Here is a 19,456-nt window from a genome sequence, read left to right as displayed (position 1 = left end):
TCCTTAAGATTAAGGTTAAACATGATCTTTAACCTTACACTCGAAAACCTAAAATACATGTGCGAAGTTTATCTACTAGCAGTAAAATTAATTCTCACGTGTCAGACTAGGAAGAGCCATCGCTTAAAACTGGAATTGCAGGGTAGGAGCCCTGCTTAGCCACTTTATTTAATTATTTTATATATTCATATTCAAAAAGTACAAGTATACGATAATAAACAAATCAAAAAACTTTTTTATAATATATTATATTATTAGTCCAAATATTCATGGTGCATACAACCGAATCTCATGAAAACATATTACAATAAATTGGTGCAGAAACAGACGGGATATCATATGGTTCAGATAGTGGACCAATACACTTTTAACATGATAGAAGCCAACTCATGCTTTAGCTGACGTCGAACACATCCATGTATCTTAGCTTTGAAGGAGTAACAACGCTCAACGTTATTACTACCAAACCGGAACTTCAACTTCATAACAGTGCCCGACGTGACTGCAACTACAAATCTTCTCAGGCCACGCGACTGATCAATAGTACCATGAAAAAGAGGAATTTCTTCATAGTTCTCCATAATATAAACCAAGGAACTCAGAGATAAACTGAAGCCACTATGTACTTCTGATACGACAACTTCTATTGTTGCCTCCACTGCATGCTCAACATATGCTAAAGATATGTCAACTGTGCCACATTTGCCGTTAATGCGGTGTTTGATTGGTCTACATGGTCTCCGATTATAGCATGCTATTGCTCCATCAATTAGTTGCAGATCGTCCTCCTCTTTCCCTCCATTCTTGACCCTTAAATCAAACTCAATAAAAACTGAGGAATACATTTGAATGCATCTCTTAGGACCAGTCATTTGAATAAGAGAACCCTATAAAAAGTACAGTTATTGTTATGAGTAGTTCTATACTTAGCAAACTAAGAAATGTCTATAAGAAAAAATGATATGCTGGCCATGTGCTAAATGTTTCAAAACAATATGACAGAATAAATCCTAAATTCTTTTAGTTTAGTTATCGTCCCATGTGTAAATTATTATGCTCCAATTAAAAAATAAAACAGCAGTAAGAAATCTAGAATGCAAAGTTAGTTACCAACAAACATGCATGTTGCACACACAAATTCAAATACTAACAAAGAGCCATATCAACTCCCAGCTTCATTTATATGGGCTGAGGCGAATCAACATTCACACACAAGAACCTGTACCCACCAACATCAGGTTAAACCATCCATAGGAGAGAAGACGAAATTGCAGTTATAAGAATACATAGAAAATATGGTATTTTATACTCCCTCCGTTCCTAAATATAAGACCTTTTAGAGATTGCATTATAAACTACATACGGATGCACATAGACATATTTTAGAGTATAGATTCACTCATTTTGCTCCGTATGTAGTCTTCTAGTGAAATCCCTAAAAGGTCTTATATTTTGGAACGGAGGGAGTACATGCTAAGTCTAAGACATTTGTCATGCTGGTATCAAGGTTGTCAAAATCTTAGATTCTGGATCGAATCAGAGACTTAATGATAGGATCACAATCATATAACGAATGTAAAAATAAAATTTTATCAGACTCTACAAAAATAAAACATAAAATATATTGCATTATTCCAAGAGTGATTTGAGTGCTTATTATGTGTTAACTTGAGTGTAGATTGTATTTGCCTTCACTGACCCTCTTAGACAGCCTCATTTTTTAACCAGGGCGGTCTTGAAATTTGGGGGCCCGGGACAGAACTTAAACTCAGGGCCCCTTGATATAACTACCATTTGTGTGTTTGGTCATGTCAATTGCCTGAAAATGGCAATGCTCAATTTTCCTGTATAAATAAGCAACACACAGAGTACGTGTCGAATATGATTGTGGGTGCCGTGTGATGCAGGGTTCCCGGTGCCGAAGAATAGGCATAGAGGAGTGACTGGGGCGGCGGACTGACGGAGGAGATGGTATAACGACCATAGGGATTGGGATCACACAGGTCGGGAATTGGAGCAGGTGAGGGAGGAGATCAGAGGTGAGGAAGGAGAGGGGTAGGTGAGATGCAGAGAAAGGGGTGAGAGCAATCCAGCATTCTCATACAGCCTCATTTTTTCTGAAAATTAATTACAATGAGAGAGGCTCCCACTGACTTTCTGTTAAGTTATCAAGTTATCAGATCCCAAAGTAATCACAAATTACATGAGTTAGAGGTGCTAAGTACTATATATGTAGCCATATAGCCTTTCGTATTTATCCTATTGTATAAGGAGTTCTCTACATATTACAAACCTGTACATGCATATATACTGGCATATGGCCTCCTGGAAATATAAGTTGCATATTTCCTAACACGGTATTAGAGCTAGGTCAATTTTTTGCACGTCGCAACTCGTGTTGTTGATCCGTTTTGTGTCGTCGTTCCTCCATGGCCGTCACTCGTTGCTACTGACTCTCGACGCCTGCTCTTGTCCCCCTGCAGGTCAAGGCCAAGCTCAGCGCCATCTCGCTGGATCCAGTTGCGAGTCCACCCGTCCGTAGGTCCTTCTCTGGATCGGTCGCGCCGTAGGGCACGATCAGTGGCCGACTGTTTCCCTCTGGATCTGGTGCTCTTCTCTGGTCATCCCTCGAGCATGGATTGGATCGCCTCGCCCCGTCATCTTCCGCTCGCGCACACGGATCGGATCACCCCGCCCCATCATCTTCCGCTTGACCACGACTGTCGCCCTCTGCCGTCGGGCCTCCTCTGGATCGAATCAGTCGCGCCTCCTTGGATTGCTGTTGCTGGTTCCTCTGCCTCGCTGCAAGCACAGGGATCTTGCTGCTCCCCGCCAGGACCTCCGCCCCTCGTCGAAGATCCCGCCGCCCCTCGTCGGACCTTGTTGAGCGTTGCTGGTCTCTGTTGTCCTCGCCTGATCCCGCCCCTGCTACTGGTTCTGATCGCCCCTGGTGCCATCGGGAGCGCTGACTGTAGTTGGCCTTCTCTGCACTGCTGCTGCCGCCGCTGATTCCAAAAAAAAAAAAAAAAAAAAAAAACAGGACAGAGATGTTTCTGTCAGGTCTGCGCCACATGACTCCTGACGGTGTTTTCCTTCCTACTCCCGTCTCGCATCTGGGTCGTTCCTCGTTGCTTGATGCCCGTTCGGCTCTTCCATAGGTTGTGCTGGTCGCTCTACTGCTGCTCCTCCTGCGAGCTCCACGCATGATGATTGTCGCTCTACACCGACACCTCTCGCGACTTTCACCGGTTGTACTAGTGCATATGACTCCATCGACTGTGCTTCGCACACGCGTCTTCCCTTGGCGCGTGGTGCTTGTCTGCATACAGCCTCGTCTTCTCCACCGGCCTTTGCAGATGATATTGGTCATGCTACATCGCTACACTTAGCGTCTTTCACAGGTGATGGTGGCCGCTTCTCTCTCGGTGCCACTACGTTGCCTACTTCCGCTGTGTACTTCACCGAGGAGGAGATCGCGCGACTTTGCGCCCTGCTGATTGCCTCTGACTCTTTGTTGTCGGGTGCATCTACACCAACATCTTCAGTTGCACCCCTGACTGAGCAGGAGATTATGCAACTTCGATGTCTGCTAGCTTCATCTTCTGGCTCTTCATCGCAGTTTATGTTGGTTCTGCTACGGACTCTTGTGGCATTGTGAGACCACCTTCTACTGGTAGAGGCTAGGGTTCTACCAGGTCTCGGACGTAGGTTGTAGGGGTGGAAGCGCGGGCTGCGAGGTTGGGGACGCCGGCACCGGCGGTTGGGCGCCGTCGCGGCATGAGAGAGAGAGAGAGGCGGCTAGGGTTTGGGGCTCTCGTCTCCTGAGGGAGACGACAACAGAATATACTGTTTATTGTCTCCTTAATATCGAAGGTGTACATGTGTTTATATAGGAGGACAGCCTCCACTAAACCCTAGATAACTTGAACTCTAACTTGGACTCTAATATAACTTGGACTCTAAGATAGGTAAGATAACTTGGGCTAAGCCCGTAATTAACCCTGCCCATCGGCCGTCTGTCTGAGGGTGGAACGCCGTGCTCATGCGGAGCTTCACGCCCGCCAGTCAAAAGATATCCCGCTAGACATGTCCCGTGAACACAGGATCACGATCGCTGACGATGGACGACGGAAAACCGTGGAGGCGGACGATGCCGTCGAAGAAGGCCCGCGCCATGAAGGCGGTTGTATATGGATGACCGAGGGCGATGAAGTGCGCGTACTTGGAGAAGCGGTCAACCACCGTGAGGATGACGGACTTGCCGCCCACCTTGGGAAGGCCCTCGATGAAGTCCATGGAAATATCAGCCCACACCTGGGAGGGTACGTCCAGCGGCTGCAGTAGACCCGCGGATCGCAGTGTCTCCGTCTTGTTCCGCTGGCACGTCACGCACGACCGCACCCAATCGCGGACCATCGCGCCATCACCGGGGATGTAAAAATCAGCCATGGCATGAAGGGAGATGACAAAGGCGGTCGCGTCTACCGGCCCGTAGGTCGTGACGCCGGCCTCGGAGAGTGTGGTGGCGTCGAGCTCCGCGGTGAGGGCCTCCACCTCCGCGTCGTCGACGGTCTCCAAGTAGAACAGGCGGGCGCACGTATGACCCGGCGCATACGGCTCGTCGCAGTTGAAGCACAGGCCCTTGCGGCGCCGCTCGAGCTGCTCGGCCGACGTCAAGCGCCGGAAGGTGCGTGTCGGCGCGGGGGCAGCCGCAGTAGCGGCCGGCAGGGCGGGGCGTGTCGGGGTGGCGGCCGCCGGGGCGGGGCAGGTCGGGGACGCGTGCCGCGGCCGGGGAACGCCTGCTGCAGGGCGTTGGCGCGCTGCTCGTACGCGCGTGCGTAATACATGGCCGTCTGCAGGTCCTGGGGGTCGCGCATCTCGACGTCGATGCGGATGTGGTCAGGAAGGCCGCCGACGAAGAGCTTGGTGCGTTGGCGAGCCGTGACGCCAGGCGCATGGCAGGCCAACGTCTGGAAGCGGTCGGCGAAGTCCTGCACCGAGGTGATGAAGGGAAGGCGACCGAGCTCGGCCAAGCGGCTCCCACATATAGGGGGGCGAACCGGAGGAGACACAGGTCGCAAAATCGCTCCCACGGAGGCATCCCGCCCTCGTCCTGCTCGAGGGCGTAGTATCAAGTCTGGGCGGCGCCACGGAGGTGGTAGGAGGCGATCCACGTGCGGTCGGACGCCATGGTCCGCTGCCCCCAGAAAAACTGGTCGCACTGATTGAGCCAGTTCAGGGGGTCGACGGTGCCGTCGTAGGTGGCGAACTCCAGCTTGGTGAAGCAGGGTGGCTGCTGCACGTGTGGCGAGGCCGCGTAGGTGCCCTCGTGACGACCCAGCGCGGCGGAAGGAGAGTGCTGCGGCACCACGGAGCTCCCGGCGTACGGATCAGTGTACCCGCCAAACCCCCCGAAGGTGGGGGCGGGTGGCTGCAGCACCGTCGGCTGTAGTGGCGCCGTCGTGTAGGTCGGCGTGTCAATCCACGTCGGTAGCGGGGACGGCGACGGCGGCCACCGGACCTGGGTGATAGGCAGGCCCTGGGGCGCGACAGTGGCCGGGGGCGGTGGCGCGAAGGGCGCCGCTGGCGGAGGCGGTGGTGGCGGGGTTGCGTACGGAGCCTGGAGGAAAGTCCGGAGGTTCGAGACCGCCAGGTTGAGGTCGCGGAACGCCGAGGACATCTCCGCCGGGGAGAGGACGGGGGCGGGTTCGGCCGCCAGGGCCGGGGGACCGGAGGCGGCCGGACCTGAGGTGGCCGGCGGCGGCGGCTGCTGCGAGGTGGCGGGGAAGGCGGTGGTGGCGGCGGCGGTGGTGGCGGGAAGGTCCGACAAACTCATCGAACCCAAGCTACCTGATACCAAATTGGTAGAGGCTAGGGTTCTACCAGGTCTCGGACGTAGGTTGTAGGGGTGGAAGTGCGGGCTGCTAGGTTGGGGACGCCGGCGCCGGCCGTTGGGCGCCGTCGCGGCGTGAGAGAGAGAGAGAGGCGGCTAGGGTTTGGGGCTCTCGTCTCCTGAGGGAGACGACAACAGAATATACTGTTTATTGTTTGCTTAATATCGAAGGGGTACATGTGTTTATATAGGAGGACAGCCTCCACTAAACCCTAGATAACTTGGACTCTAACTTGGACTCTAATATAACTTGGACTCTAAGATAGTAAGATAACTTGGGCTAAGCCCGTAATTAACCCTGCCCATTGGGCCTCCTCCGTTGGTACGTTGTACCGGTCATAACATCTACACTAGTAGGTACATCTCCATGGACTCTTGATGCTGGAGCATCTTTTCATATGACTCCTGATTCATCCACTCTGTCATCTACTCGACCCCTCGAGTCTCCTATTCATGTTCTTACTGCTGATGGTACCTCTCCCGGTTACTGGCCGAGGCACTCTTAGCACTTCATCTTTTCATGTTCCTGATGTTGCTCATGTTCCTGGGCTTACGATGCAGCTCCTCTCTGGTGGTCAGATTGTTGACTCTGGTTGCAGGGTCATTCTCGACTTTGACTCATGTTCCGTTCTTGGACCGTCACACTGGGACTCTTCTTGCTGCTGGCCCCCGGCGTCGTGACTCTCAGGGTCTCTGGGAGCTAGACTGGCTTCACCTTCCATCTGCTGCCACTACCGTCAGTCTCTCCACCTCTATTGCCTTGTCTACCAGCTCTTTTCAGTAGTGGCATCATCGTTTGGGTCACTTATGTGGCTCTCGTCTCTCATCCTTAGTTCGACGTGGTCTTCTTGGATCCGTCTCCGGCGATGTGTCTTTAGACTGTCAGGGTTGTCGGCTTGGTAAACAGGTTCAATTACCTTATCCTCATAGCGAGACTGTGTCTCGATGTCCTTTTGACCTTGTTCGCTTTGATGTATGGGGTCCAGCTCCCATTGCCTCGAAGGGAGGCCATCGCTACTATATTCTCTTTATTGATGATTTCTCTCGACATACGTGGATATATTTCATGTCTTCTCGTAGTGAGGTCTTATCTATCTATAAGTGTTTTGCTGCCATGGTTCACACTCAGTTTTCTACGCCTATTCGTGTGTTCCGTGCTGACTCTGATGGAGAGTATATCTCTTAGATGTTACATGGATTTCTCGCTGAGCAGGGTACTCTTTCTCAGTTCTCTTGGTCCTAGTGCTCATGCTCAGAATGGTGCGGTTGAGCGCAAGCATCGTCATCTTCTTGAGACGGCTCATGCGATGATGATCGTTGCCTCTCTTCCACCTCACTTTTCGGCTGAGGCTGTCTGCACTTCTACCTATCTCATCAACCTTCAGCCGTCCACTGCTTTGCAGGGTGGCGTTCTTTTCAAGCGTCTTTTTGATCGTTCTCCCGATTACTCGACGCTTCGTTTGTTTGGTTGTGTTTGCTATGTTCTTCTTGCTCCTCGTGAACGCACCAAACTATCCGCTCGGTCAGTTGAGTGTGCCTTATTAGGTTATAGCGATGAGCATAAGGAATATTGTTGTTAGGATCCCGTCGGTCGTCGGATGCGTATTCTCACGATGTGACTTTTGATGAGTCTCGTCCCTTCTACCCACGTCCATCTTCCCCGGCCTTTGCACTACAGGATATACCTTTCCTCACTTTTCCTGACACACCTATCACTCCCGTTGAGCCCTTGTCGGTCCGTCCTACTGTCCTTGTTTCTCCGACAGTTTCAGATTCGACGCCATCATCTCCCATTGTTTCCACACCTCACTTATCACAAGATTCTGCACCTTCATCTCTGATGTCTTCTCCGTCACCCTCGCCCTTTCCGGAGATTCCTCCTAGTATTCTCCCGTATTTTCCTCAGTATTATACTCGTCGTTCACGTAATGTGGATGCGTCTACTGATGTGTCGTCCTCCTCGTCTCAACCTACCTATGGCTTGTGTCCTCATCCGCTTCCGCCTGTTGATCGCCTTGGTTTGTCCACCGTTGATGCTACTGTTCTTGAGCCGACTTCTTATCATCATGCTATTGTTCATCCTGAATGGCAGTTTGAGATGGCAGAGGAGATTGCTGCTCTTGTACGCACAGGTACATGGGATCTTGTTTCTCTTCCTCCAGGTGTTCGTCCCATCACTTGTAAGTGGGTCTACAAGGTTAAGACTCGCTCCAATGGTTTTCTTGAGCGTTACAAAGCTCGTCTTGTGGCTCGTGGCTTTCAACAGGAGCACGGTCATGATTAAGACGAGATTTTTGCTCCTGTGGCTCATATGACCACTATCCGTACACTTCTCGTCGTGGCCTGTGCACGCCACTGGTCTGTATCTCAGCTTGATGTTACGAATGCCTTTCCTGCTCGTGCTGCTCTTACTGACGAGCGCATTGTTGAGACTCCCATGGAGCTCAATGTTCACCTTCGTGATACTGATGGTGACCCCCTGCCTGATCCGACGTGTTATTGTCATCTTGTTGGCAGTCCTGTCTATCTAGTTGTCACTCGTTCGGATATCTCTTATCCGGTTCATACTCTGAGTCAGTTTGTCTTCGCTCCCACCTCGGTTCACTATAGTCACCTCCTTCGTGTTCTCCGATATCTTCGGGGCACGATCTCTCACCGTCTATTCTTTCCTCGATCCAGTTCTTTACAGCTTCAGGCCTATTCAGATGCTACGTGGGCCAGTGATCCTTCAGATCGCCGTTCACTTTCTGCTTACTGTGTTTTTCTTCATTGCCTGGAAGACGAAGAAACAGACCGCAGTTTCCCGTTCGAGTGCAGAGCTGAGTTGCGAGCTATGGCTCTTTTGACGTCCGAGTTGACTTGGTTACGATGGTTACTTCAGGATTTTGGTGTTTCTGTCACGATCCTGTGAAGCATGAGCTCACCAAGCATATTGGTGTTGATGCTTTCTATGTGCGCGCTGGTGTGCAGGATCAGGTTATTGCTCTTCAGTATGTGCTTTCCGAGTTACAATTGGCGGATTTTCTGACGAAGCCCAGACTAAAGCACAGCATGGCTTCTAACTCTCCAAACTCAGTGTTGTTAATCTACCATGAGTTTGAGGGGGGTGTTAGAGTACTAAATATGTAGCCATGTAACCTTTCGTATTTACCCTATTGTATAAGGGGTTTTCTGCATATTACACACATGTACATGTATATATACTGGCCTATGGCCTCCTGGAAATATAAGTTGCATATTTCCTAACAAGAGGGAGGGGGAGGGGCGGAATCAACAAAGGCTATACAGTCTGTACAAGACAAAGGAAGAAAAGAAAGCACAAAACACAAACTAAGCTTAAAGGGCTAGCAGAAAAGAGTCGATGAAGGGGTGCAATTTGTTGTGAGCTCTTTGTCTCAGTAGATCGAAGTCCTCCTTGAATCTGGCTACCCAAGATGAATGTGAGGGCGGCACATTTCTGAATAGCTTAGCATTCCTCTCCTTCCAGATCCCCAGGCAGCCATAGTGAATAATTCCATGAACATGGGTTTTCTCCAGGCCTCCCTACCATCATGCATTAGTTGAAACCTGTCCAGAGTGTCTGGCCACGTAATCACCAACGTGTTCCAAAAGTTGGCAGCAAAATCGCAAAGGAAGAAAAGATGAACCAAAGTTTCTTCCGGAGGTACTGTGCACAGGAGGCAATCATAATTATCACCGGCTATGGCATCATTTCTCCGTTTCAACATATTCCTTGTGTTCAATCTGTCCACCAGTAAAAGCCAAACAAAGACCTTCCATTTCATGTTGTTACATGATTTCCAAATCCAAACACCTCATCTGCCTGAGCTTCACTGAAACAGAAAGAATGGTAGCGGATGGAGCTGTAGTCTCTGATCAATACGCACCTCCAAACATCACGAACACCATTCCCAGGATCGACAGGACCAGACACTTGCTGAAGATCAAGCACTTCCTGTCTCGCTTGGAGGGACATAGGAAGGTTGAAAACGTCATACACAGATGTTGTCGTCGGCATGGCTTGGACAGATATATCCTCCTTCGTAGCAAAAGAAAAGGCTCAAGGGTGCAAGTTGCAAGCAATGTCATCCATCCAAAGGTCTTTCCAAAACAAAACTGTATCCCCGCAGCCCACCTGAACTTTCGTGATGCCCCTGTATATGTGTGAGCTGCAGCACATCTTTCCACCAGAAGGATCCACAAGGGTCAGAAGCATGGGGTATTTTGTCTACATAGTATGTCGACCAGACAAGCTGCACCAATGGAACATCTTGTTTATTAAACCTTGGTTTTCGATCTTAAAGTTGAGCACACCAAGGCCCCCTTTCTCTTTGGGTTGGCACACTAAATCCCAAGCTGCACCCATGGAACATCCTGTTTATTTTAAAATTTATGCAAGAGTTTCATAAGTAAACCTTGGTTTTGGATCTTAAAGTTGAGCACACCAAGGCCCGCTTTCTCTTTGGTTTGGGCACACTAAATTCCAAGCAGCAAGGGAGTTGCATTTGATGCCATCCTCAGTTTTCTTTCTCCATAGGCAAGTGTGTCGCAGCTTATCCAGATGCCCGATCAACTTCGAAGGGAAATTCAGAGTACACATTGCATATACGGCCAGAGAAATGAGGACAGAGTTGACCAGAGTCAGTTTGGCTCCATACGGTAGCAAACAAGTCGTAGTCGAGAGCCTTCTCTCCATAGAGACAACTAGGGGCAAATAAGATCCATCACAGTTGGTCTCGTGGTTCCAAGAGGTAGGCCTAGGTAAGTAAACAACGTTTGGCAGATAGTACAACCAAAGATATCTGCTAATTCATTGGCCCTGGCTGGCTGAACATTCAATGGGGCAATGGTTGATTTCCGAAAGTTGATGCGGAGCCCAATCGAATTTGCATACTTCAACAGAATATATTTCATTCTTGTGACTTGAGTAGGACATGCACGCAGAACCATAATCGTATCGTCGGCATAATGAATCACCGGGAACTAGTCATCCAAGGATTGGATGGGCAAAGAGATACCACCACTGTCCAGTTCCCTGTTAATCACCGATTGCAACAGGTTGGCAGCAAGAACGAAGATGAGAGGCGAGAGGGGGTCTCCTTGCATTACACCACGTGTACATGTGAACTGCCTGCCTGGTGTGCCATTTGCCTGGTGTGCCATTCAAATTTAACAGAGGAAAATATGCACTTGATCCATCCAAGCCACCTTCAATCAAACCCCATGTCTCATAATATTGATCATAGGCGCATGTTCGATGGTATCGAAGCTTTAGCAAAATTTGTTAAGCTTCATAGCCAACACAAGCAAAAGTCCGAACTGATGGAAAGGGCTAGGCAATTCACATATACACTTCAACACCCCCTCTCACGCATGACGTGGAAAGTCAACACGTGAATAGACTCAGAGGTATGGCTCAAGAGGCCAATACGTGGACACAAAGGGGGCGATAGCATTTTTTGGATAAACTGCGAAAGCCAGGACTTGAAATCGAGACCTTAGGCTCTGATACCATGTTAAGCTTCATGCACTAGCCAACGCAACCAAAAGTCCGAACTAATGGAAAGGGCTAGGCAATCCACATACACTTCAACAAAGTTTTAGGATCATGATTTCTCTCCTAGATGCCTGGCATTGATGTATGAATTCAAAAGCCCATGCTAAACAATCTCATACAGCCTCTCAATACATAGCGCACAACACCCCTTAACCACACCCTCCAGTTAGCCTGGGCCCACTGGTCATACACACACGCTAGCAACGACTAGTCCTCCTCTCCTGAGATATTATATTAATTTATCATACCTATATTTTGAATAAAATATACATAGTCATTTCGGGCTTTTGGGCCAGGCTTCGGGCAAGAAACAGGAGCCCGCGCCCGGCCCGAATGTCGAACTCCGGGTTCGGCCTTCTGGGTCGGGTTGTCCATGAACAGGTTTACATGGAGCGCTTGGCGTAGAGTTGGTGTTGGCGTAGGGTGTAGAACACCTGATGAAGATGGTTCATGTTCTCGACGAAGGATGCGTTGTATGTCAACATGTACACAAGGAAGATGATAACGAATTTTCGCGTCACCGGCACAAAGACGGAATTCATCAAGCACTGAAGGATTTGGTGCGTTCAATGAGCCTGAACGGCATCACCTCGAACTGGAAGTGTCTGTGGTGAGTCTTGACAGCCGTCTTCGCCTCGTTATCCGCACACATGCGTATTTGGTGGTAGCCCTTGCAAAGATCAAGCTTAGAAGAAACAGTGCACGCCGGCGAATTCGTCGAGGAGCTCATCAACGATCAGGAGTGGAAATATGTTCTTCACAATGATGTCTCCTGACGAGCACCAGTGCGGCGATGGGACGAATGCTCGCGGTGATGAGGCTTGCGGCAGGCATATCGGCCGTCTGGCGCTTGTTCTCGTGCTTCTGAAGAGGCGAGTGGCGATAAGGACATGCATTCGGTGGTGACGCGTCGGCTCCAATGGAATCGCATGATCGAACACCTTGTGTGGCAGCAGCATCTTGGGCTCTTGGAATGCGTTGTCGTATTTGTCGAGCGCTTGCAATGGTGGCGGCAGTTGCTCGTAGTCTTGGCCATTGGTGGTGTCCATGGAGTCGACAACGGCGAGCACCCACACCTCGTTGCCTTGCAGCCATTTGCAGAGTTGATCGGCGTGAATCTCCATGAAGGCAGGCGTCCTAGCGTAAGCACCCCTTAAAGCTTGATGTTGTTGACGCCATGGCAGAACTCCATTGTCTTAAGGCCCCAGTGGCAATTCATGGGAGTGAACTGAGCAGGCCAATCCATGCAGCTCGAGGAGGCCTAGAGGTGCGTGACGCTGCTGAAGGTGTGGCCCTGGCACCACAATTGTAGGTTGGACACACCGTTGGCAATGCGGACCAAGGACGCGTCCTACACGATGCACCACGTGCGCTCCGCGAATGCCGAGTACACGAAGGCGTGGGTGCTGCCGGAGTCAACTAGAAACAACAAGACTTGGTTGTCCATCGACGCGCAGAGACACATCGTGTCCGTCAATTCTGTGCCGGTGACTGACAACAATTGTGCTCCACTTCCTCCTCCTGGATTCGTGCCAGTAGGGCAGCGCATGACACGCTTGTCGGAGCATGTTGTCAAACACCCGTGCGCACCTCATCACGTAAACCAATGATGAACCGTGAGACGAAGAATTTTTTATTCAATGTACAAGCGCTCAACCGGTACATACACAATTCAAACACAAGGGCGGAAGTCAGTGATGATCTACTTCAGGTGGTGCAGACTGTGAAGCGAGCCGTCGAATTCGTCTTGGCCGATCTCCGCGTGGCCGAACTTCACATGCACCGCCGCTTTAACGCGTTCTAGTCATCGAGTTGGTGTAGCCACTTGTGCGTCTGGCACCAATGGCGGCATGACCCTCCATGTATAATATGGCTACCGTCACCCAGTGCTCCGGTGGTGTCTGGTAGAGATCAAAGTATGTGTGGTGGCGATCGAACCAAAGGCGTAACGAGTCACCCCCGAAGCACGAAAAATTGTGCTTTAGTGGCTTGTGACTAAGGACGACAATTTTAACCATGGGCATGGGTACACGACCCACATGGGTAGGGTATGGGCACATTTTCGGGCCCATGGGCGACCGCCCGGAACTTACCTGGCTAGTCGTCTGTAGGGCATGGGTGTGATTTTGTGCCCATGGGTACGCCCAGACCCTACCTGATTATCTTACTGGTGGGTCGCATGTGTTATGAAACCTAAGCTACCAAGTCATTGTAATTAAGCTTTGTAACCCCTCACCCATCCTCCTCCCAACAATCAATTTCGCAACCATAGAAACCCCTCGATGGCTCTCGCGTCTCCACCATACATGGCACTAGCAACTGCACCATCACACTTGGTTGTTATGTTGATCTTCCCGATGGGTACCCATCAGGCATGGATACCCATAGGTATGGGCATGGGCATGGATATTTACCCGATGGGTAGGAATTTACGACAATGAGAAACATGGGTATGAGTACAGGATTATTGTACCCGCACCATACTCTACCCATTGTCATCCTTGTGAATCAAGTCCGCTTAGTAGTCATGTCATTCATTATTTTTTCATTTTCTGCCTATTTCATTCTTTGGCACAATATCTCGCATAACCTATACGGCGGCTACAGCTTACAAGTGTTGCTCCAAGAACGTTAGTACGAGCCCAACCCCAGCAAACCAGCGACGACACAACATGCACAACCTAGAGGATGTATCCAACAATTAATTGACTTGAGGTTCATAAGAAACAACACCAAGATGATATGCATTTGTTCATGTCAGTCTTGTATCTAAACAATGATGTGATAAAATCATTGAGCGCCCTCTTTTTGATCTACTACCTAGATTAGGGAGTCCCAAATCCATTCAAAAGCCACCCATGTTTCAAGAAGATGATAATAGAAGTAAGGCTGGTATTTTAAAGATATTTTGCATTTTTGCTAAAAAGCACCACGGCTATTAGAGTTTGCAACATATACCATCCTCTACCGATCAATCCCAAGGGAGTGATAGGTGTGACTGAAGGGACACTACGGCAATACGCCAACTGGGAAGGGAAGACAAGCAAGATGTGACAATCCACACACCACACCACACAAAAGAAGAAGAAAAACATATGTCCGAGCTACTTTATATTCCAACTATGTTGCTTTCACTTTTGGCCATCATTGTACTTACATCCAGCATTAAATTGAGCTCACGAAGACCCATGCACATGAGGTTGGGAGACTAGTCCCACCATGCTAGTATATAGGGTGAATAAGACCAACATATGCATGCGGTGGTCTAATAGCATCCAACCTCCGGTCAACCATTCTCATCGGTTAGAGATGGATTCCATTTACCCAAACAACACAAAATGCTAGTGGAAACCTTTTTCCAGGTTAAAAAAGAATTAACACCCAGAGAGTACATAAAAGGAGATTAAGTGGTATCTACTTTCAGTTCATGCGATAGGATTGAAATGTAAACAGAATAATGTAACTAAGTAACTATTAATGATTGCAGATAAGTATAGAAGTGCACCTGCTGTACAGTGATGGGATCATCTCTGCTATGATTTAAAACATAGTTAAGCATGCGATCCCTGGCATCCCGTGCTGCTATGTATCCATATACCTGGATTGGGCCATTATTGCTGGAACACTCTGCCAGGGTCAATGAGAAAAACTGCAACATGTGCTGTGGAAAATAAAACCGATTTTCTGCATACAGTAAACATTCTTCGGTTGGCTTATAGAACATCACTGGCTCCAGGCGAGCTTCACCGAAGAATACATGTTCCATAAGAATTGTTAGTCATACGATCAAGAAGTTATTTACTGTAAAAGAGACACAAAAATCACAATTGTCAGACATATGGGCTAGATTTTTTTTATGGAGTTCTCAAGCTCTCCAAGATTTCTTTAATACTTCTAGACATCATTGCTGACAGAGTTTTTTAAGTTTCCAGTGCTCTAGGAAGAAGGGGAAGTATATAGTACAAGCCCAAATTGTTAATACATGAACAGATTCAATGTCTCACTTGGATTAAATTTGTACGGCCCAAGTTTGAGGTGGAATACCCTGCCCAATATAACTTGGTGATATAAGGCCCTGTTTGTTTCGGCTTTAGGCGGCAGATTCTCATAGGAAAAATCAGAAGCTGGAACAAACAGCTATTTGGAATCAGCTTTGCCACTGAAACTAAAACTAGATTCGGGCCATTTTTAGTTCAATTGCCTGAAGCACATCCAGGTGTATTTCAGTGGCAAAGCTGATTCCAGTGAAGTGAATCCATAGGTGATTTGAAGCCAACTGAAGCAGAAACAAGACAGGGCCTAAGTGCCATCATAAGCCAGTCTCGCATGTAGACTTGAGCTATGAATTAAAGATTACGTCTGTTTGTAGATTCACTAATAAAAGCTTGTGCAGCAAATAATCAATCAAGAATATGGACAAAGGGGTGGAAAAAAGAGAATCAGTCATTTGAATAACATACTCTCATTACGGTTCATAAAATCAATATCAACCCAGTCTTCCTTCAAAATCACGTTCTTGTATATGGCACCATCGCGGTGGCTGCTATTCGGAAGGATAAATGGAACCCATACATCATCAACCACCATAGGATTGCTACTTGTGACATTTTTGCTCGTCATTGCCGTATCAGTGCATTTGGTAGTAGTTGCCTTATTCCTCATCTTTCCAGTGGCAATGCATTTGGGGGTGCCACAAGTGAATGGGACGAAGGCGTGCATTTTACTCTGCAAGCTCCAGGGGGTGCAAGCAAGGCTATCACAAAAGAACATATATGGTCAATCTTAAAATCCGGCTCAAATAAGATGTATACTACCATAGATATACTTTTAGATATAAAAAATTAACCCTAATAATAGCAAAACAATGATTGGTTTTTGTATTTCAACATACTTATTCAAGATAATACTCCCTCTGTCCCAAAATAACTGTCTCAACTTTGTACTAGCTCTAGTACAAAATTGTACTGAGCTTAAGACACTTATTTTGAGACGGAGGGAGTAACAATTTTAATCCGATAAATATAAACCACTTTTAACTAGGCCTAAGGCGTTAAAAAGGTAAAATAGTGTATTAAAAAAAGGTAAAATAGATTTATTTCCGTTCTAAAAATACTGTGTTTCTTAATATTAGTATATGTTTTTCGAAAGATAAAAAAAGTCGATCGGTCAGAATCAAGTTCCAAAAATCCATTGCAGGTATCACGACACATGTTCAGAAGTAGGAAACGAAAGGAGTCGAGAACAGACCGGGAAAGAGGATACAGAGGATGTGCGGATGTTGAGGCGATGAGTCGAGCGTCACGCCGGGCAAGCGCGGGGAGCCACATGAGGAACATAGCAGAGCCGATTTTGGAGACACTACTGCGTTGGCAAAGTCTAAGAACAGATCGCGAGAGGCTTCGCATCTCCGCCGCCGCGGTAGTCCAGAATTGGCTGGAGACTGGGCGGTGGCTATTGGCCCCGGGGGTGGAAGTAAGAAGAGGGGAATTGGGGGCGCTAAGCCGCTAACCCGCTTCGGCTGGTATGAAAAGCCCATTTACAGAGCGATCTGTCGCTCGCTCGCTTCAGTCGTAAAAAAAAACGGGACGCTGCTACACGGCGCGCAGGCGCTGTGGGCTGGATATCACGGCCGGCTATTTTAGGCAAATGCCCACGTGCGGTTCCTCCCACCCATGTGCTAAGTAGGAAAGTTCACCTCCACTGCGTTACCATGTCCCGTCAAAAAGGCAACGGGAGGCATCGCCCTTCACCTGATGCGTGCGATAGTATAAGGGCATCACTAGGCATCACACGTCTGAATACTTGCATCCATCAGCCTAGCTGGCTGCCGTCGGATTAATGATTTCTCATGCATGCCATGCATGAATAGAATGGCTTGAGGAAATGTGGGCCTAGGTAGGTGTACATGCATGGTTCACTAATTGAGTTTTGCTTCCTTTTTAACTGCTTCTTAACTCCTTCCGTGAAATACGTAGAATTGGTGTTACATGCTCTTTTTTCTTCTTCTTTTTGTTAGTGGACAAGGAAAACTAGATAGGTGGTTTGAAATCTAATAGTTTGTACCTAACATGACAAACTTTGCTTCCATCTTGATTGAAAATTGCTTCAATCTATTTTTTTAAAATTAAAGACTTGTTTTCAACGATGCAATATAATGTTCCGACACATAATAGAATTTGCTTCAATTTGACATAATTTTTTGCCTTATAATGATATATTGTTTCCAAAACATTAAAAACTGTTCAGCCGAGTAGCGAATTGCTTCGAATGAAACATAAATTGTTACCACATTTCTGACGGTTTCGCTTTCACGATTACACGTGCTTCGATGAAATAGGAATGCATTGCTAAAATAAAAAACTTTTGTTTCCAACAGCTTGGTGCAACTTATTTGTGCTTCCTATGCAGAAATATTTTTTGTGTTAATTACATTGCTTCGACAACAAATTATTTTGATCAGTAAAAATATATATCTGTTTCAAGCGGTTATAGAATTGTCCCGAATGTAACATCAGACTGCTTCAAAAAAATATTGAAGTTTGCTTCAAAAATTGAGATAAATTTGCTCCAAATAGAATTAGATTTTGCTTCTGCACAACAAGGACTTAATGGAATGAATAAACGACTATGTATGCCGTGTGGCCAAAATGACGCGACGCACGGTTCACATCAACTGCCATGGATGACATAGGTCCATTAGTATTGCTTCAAAAAATATATTTTTCCATTGCATCCAAACTATATAAGTATTGCTTCCAAACTTAGATCATCGAGTGTTAAGAGAATCGTTGGTGCAGGACCCTGGGGCGTGCAGTCCTAGAGGGCCATGCTGTCGTCCAGAGGAAGCACCATATCAGTGCCATTGGCAGGGTGTAAGCTGCTGGTATGGGTGCACAGGTGAACACGGCCGCATGACGATCCCTATTTGCCAGGTCAGGTCAGATGCTCGGTTGCAAGCTACAAGTCGCTTCCATCATCGGCGCCATCAACCAGTGTGATGCGCTTGGCTCCGACGTGTCCTTCCTCTTCCGCTTCCATCATCCCGCCTGCAAATCATTGCTGGCAATGACATTGCTGGCAATGCGGTTGGTACGGCACTACCAGAGCATGGCGAAAAAGACTCGCCATCGTATGAGGCAAGAAACACATCGACTATAAAATAGATGCACTCGACAAAAATCATGGCGAAAAAGACTCGCCACGGTATTAGGTGCAGTACAACAGATTAACTAGATGCATATCTGAACGAAACATTAATATTAGAAGCAAAACAAAATTGTAAATATTAATCAATACAAATGAGAGAATGTTACCCTGGTAGAGGACCTTTCAATCCGAAGCATACATGTTTGAATTCATCGTTTCTTTTCTCTTGTTTTCTATCAGCTTTGCTCCCGATGGACATGTAGTACAAGTACAACAGCAAGAAAATTAGAACAACATCATCAGGCCCGTCTCATCTGATCATTTCTCCTGTAATACGACCTAGAAACAACATGATCGGCGCATGCGGCAACCTAAGAACGTCTTTGGGTTTTCCATGCAGGAGAGAACATCATGGGCAGCACAGAGTACACCAGCATAGAGAGGAATTGGACGGTGCAGGTGGGCGACAACTGTTCCAGAGGACGCACCGGTGAAGAACCATATCGGCGAGGGGCGTGGCCAGCTCGGCGATGGAGCTGTGGCGGCCTAGCGGGGGCAGGCTAGAGTCGGGAGGGTCGGTGCATCTGAGATTATTTGCGGGATCTATGGAGACGGACAAGGCAAGAAATCAGGCTCGTTTGGAAACTGAATAATGAATGGATTTTGGAAGCAGATCAGGGGTGCGATTAAAAGCCCATCAACGTTCCTCAACTGGTCTGACGAATATCTCCTTATCAGATGTATGATAGGAAGTGTTTCCCTATAATTAAACATGCATGTACACCACTAATTAATCAACCAGCACATCCTTTTTTTATCTACCTGCTGGCGTGTAATCGTCAACATGCTTGAGCTTGTGT

The 19,456-nt window shown here is 47.8% G+C and overlaps 1 protein-coding gene across 1 annotated transcript; it reads right to left on the bottom strand.

Annotated features, from left to right (window-relative positions):
- Positions 1–215: 215 nt before the first annotated feature.
- On the bottom strand, positions 216–16,967 carry LOC123403747. Its single transcript, XM_045097662.1, has 4 exons — positions 16,698–16,967; positions 15,911–16,203; positions 14,956–15,191; positions 216–887 (listed from the first exon to the last, which is right to left on the bottom strand). Exons 1-4 carry the CDS (start codon positions 16,853–16,855, stop codon positions 345–347), a joined length of 1,230 nt encoding a protein of 409 aa, XP_044953597.1. The 5' UTR covers positions 16,856–16,967; the 3' UTR covers positions 216–344.
- Positions 16,968–19,456: the final 2,489 nt, after the last annotated feature.

The sequence above is a fragment of the Hordeum vulgare genome, chromosome 6H, assembly GCF_904849725.1.
Source record: "Hordeum vulgare subsp. vulgare chromosome 6H, MorexV3_pseudomolecules_assembly, whole genome shotgun sequence".
Classification (NCBI taxonomy): Eukaryota; Viridiplantae; Streptophyta; class Magnoliopsida; order Poales; family Poaceae; genus Hordeum; species Hordeum vulgare.
Note: the sequence above shows the minus strand (reverse complement) of the source record. Positions and strands in the feature narration are given on the sequence as shown.

Coding starts and splice junctions, on each gene's coding strand:
- LOC123403747 (XM_045097662.1), bottom strand. CDS start 16,855: ATGCGAAGCCTCTCGCGATCTGTTCTTAGACTTTGCCAACGCAGTAGT. Junction 16,204..16,697: donor CCTCTGTATCCTCTTTCCCG/GTCTGTTCTCGA, acceptor CTTTTGTGATAG/CCTTGCTTGCACCCCCTGGA. Junction 888..14,955: donor ATCCCATCACTGTACAGCAG/GTGCACTTCTAT, acceptor TACTTTTTATAG/GGTTCTCTTATTCAAATGAC.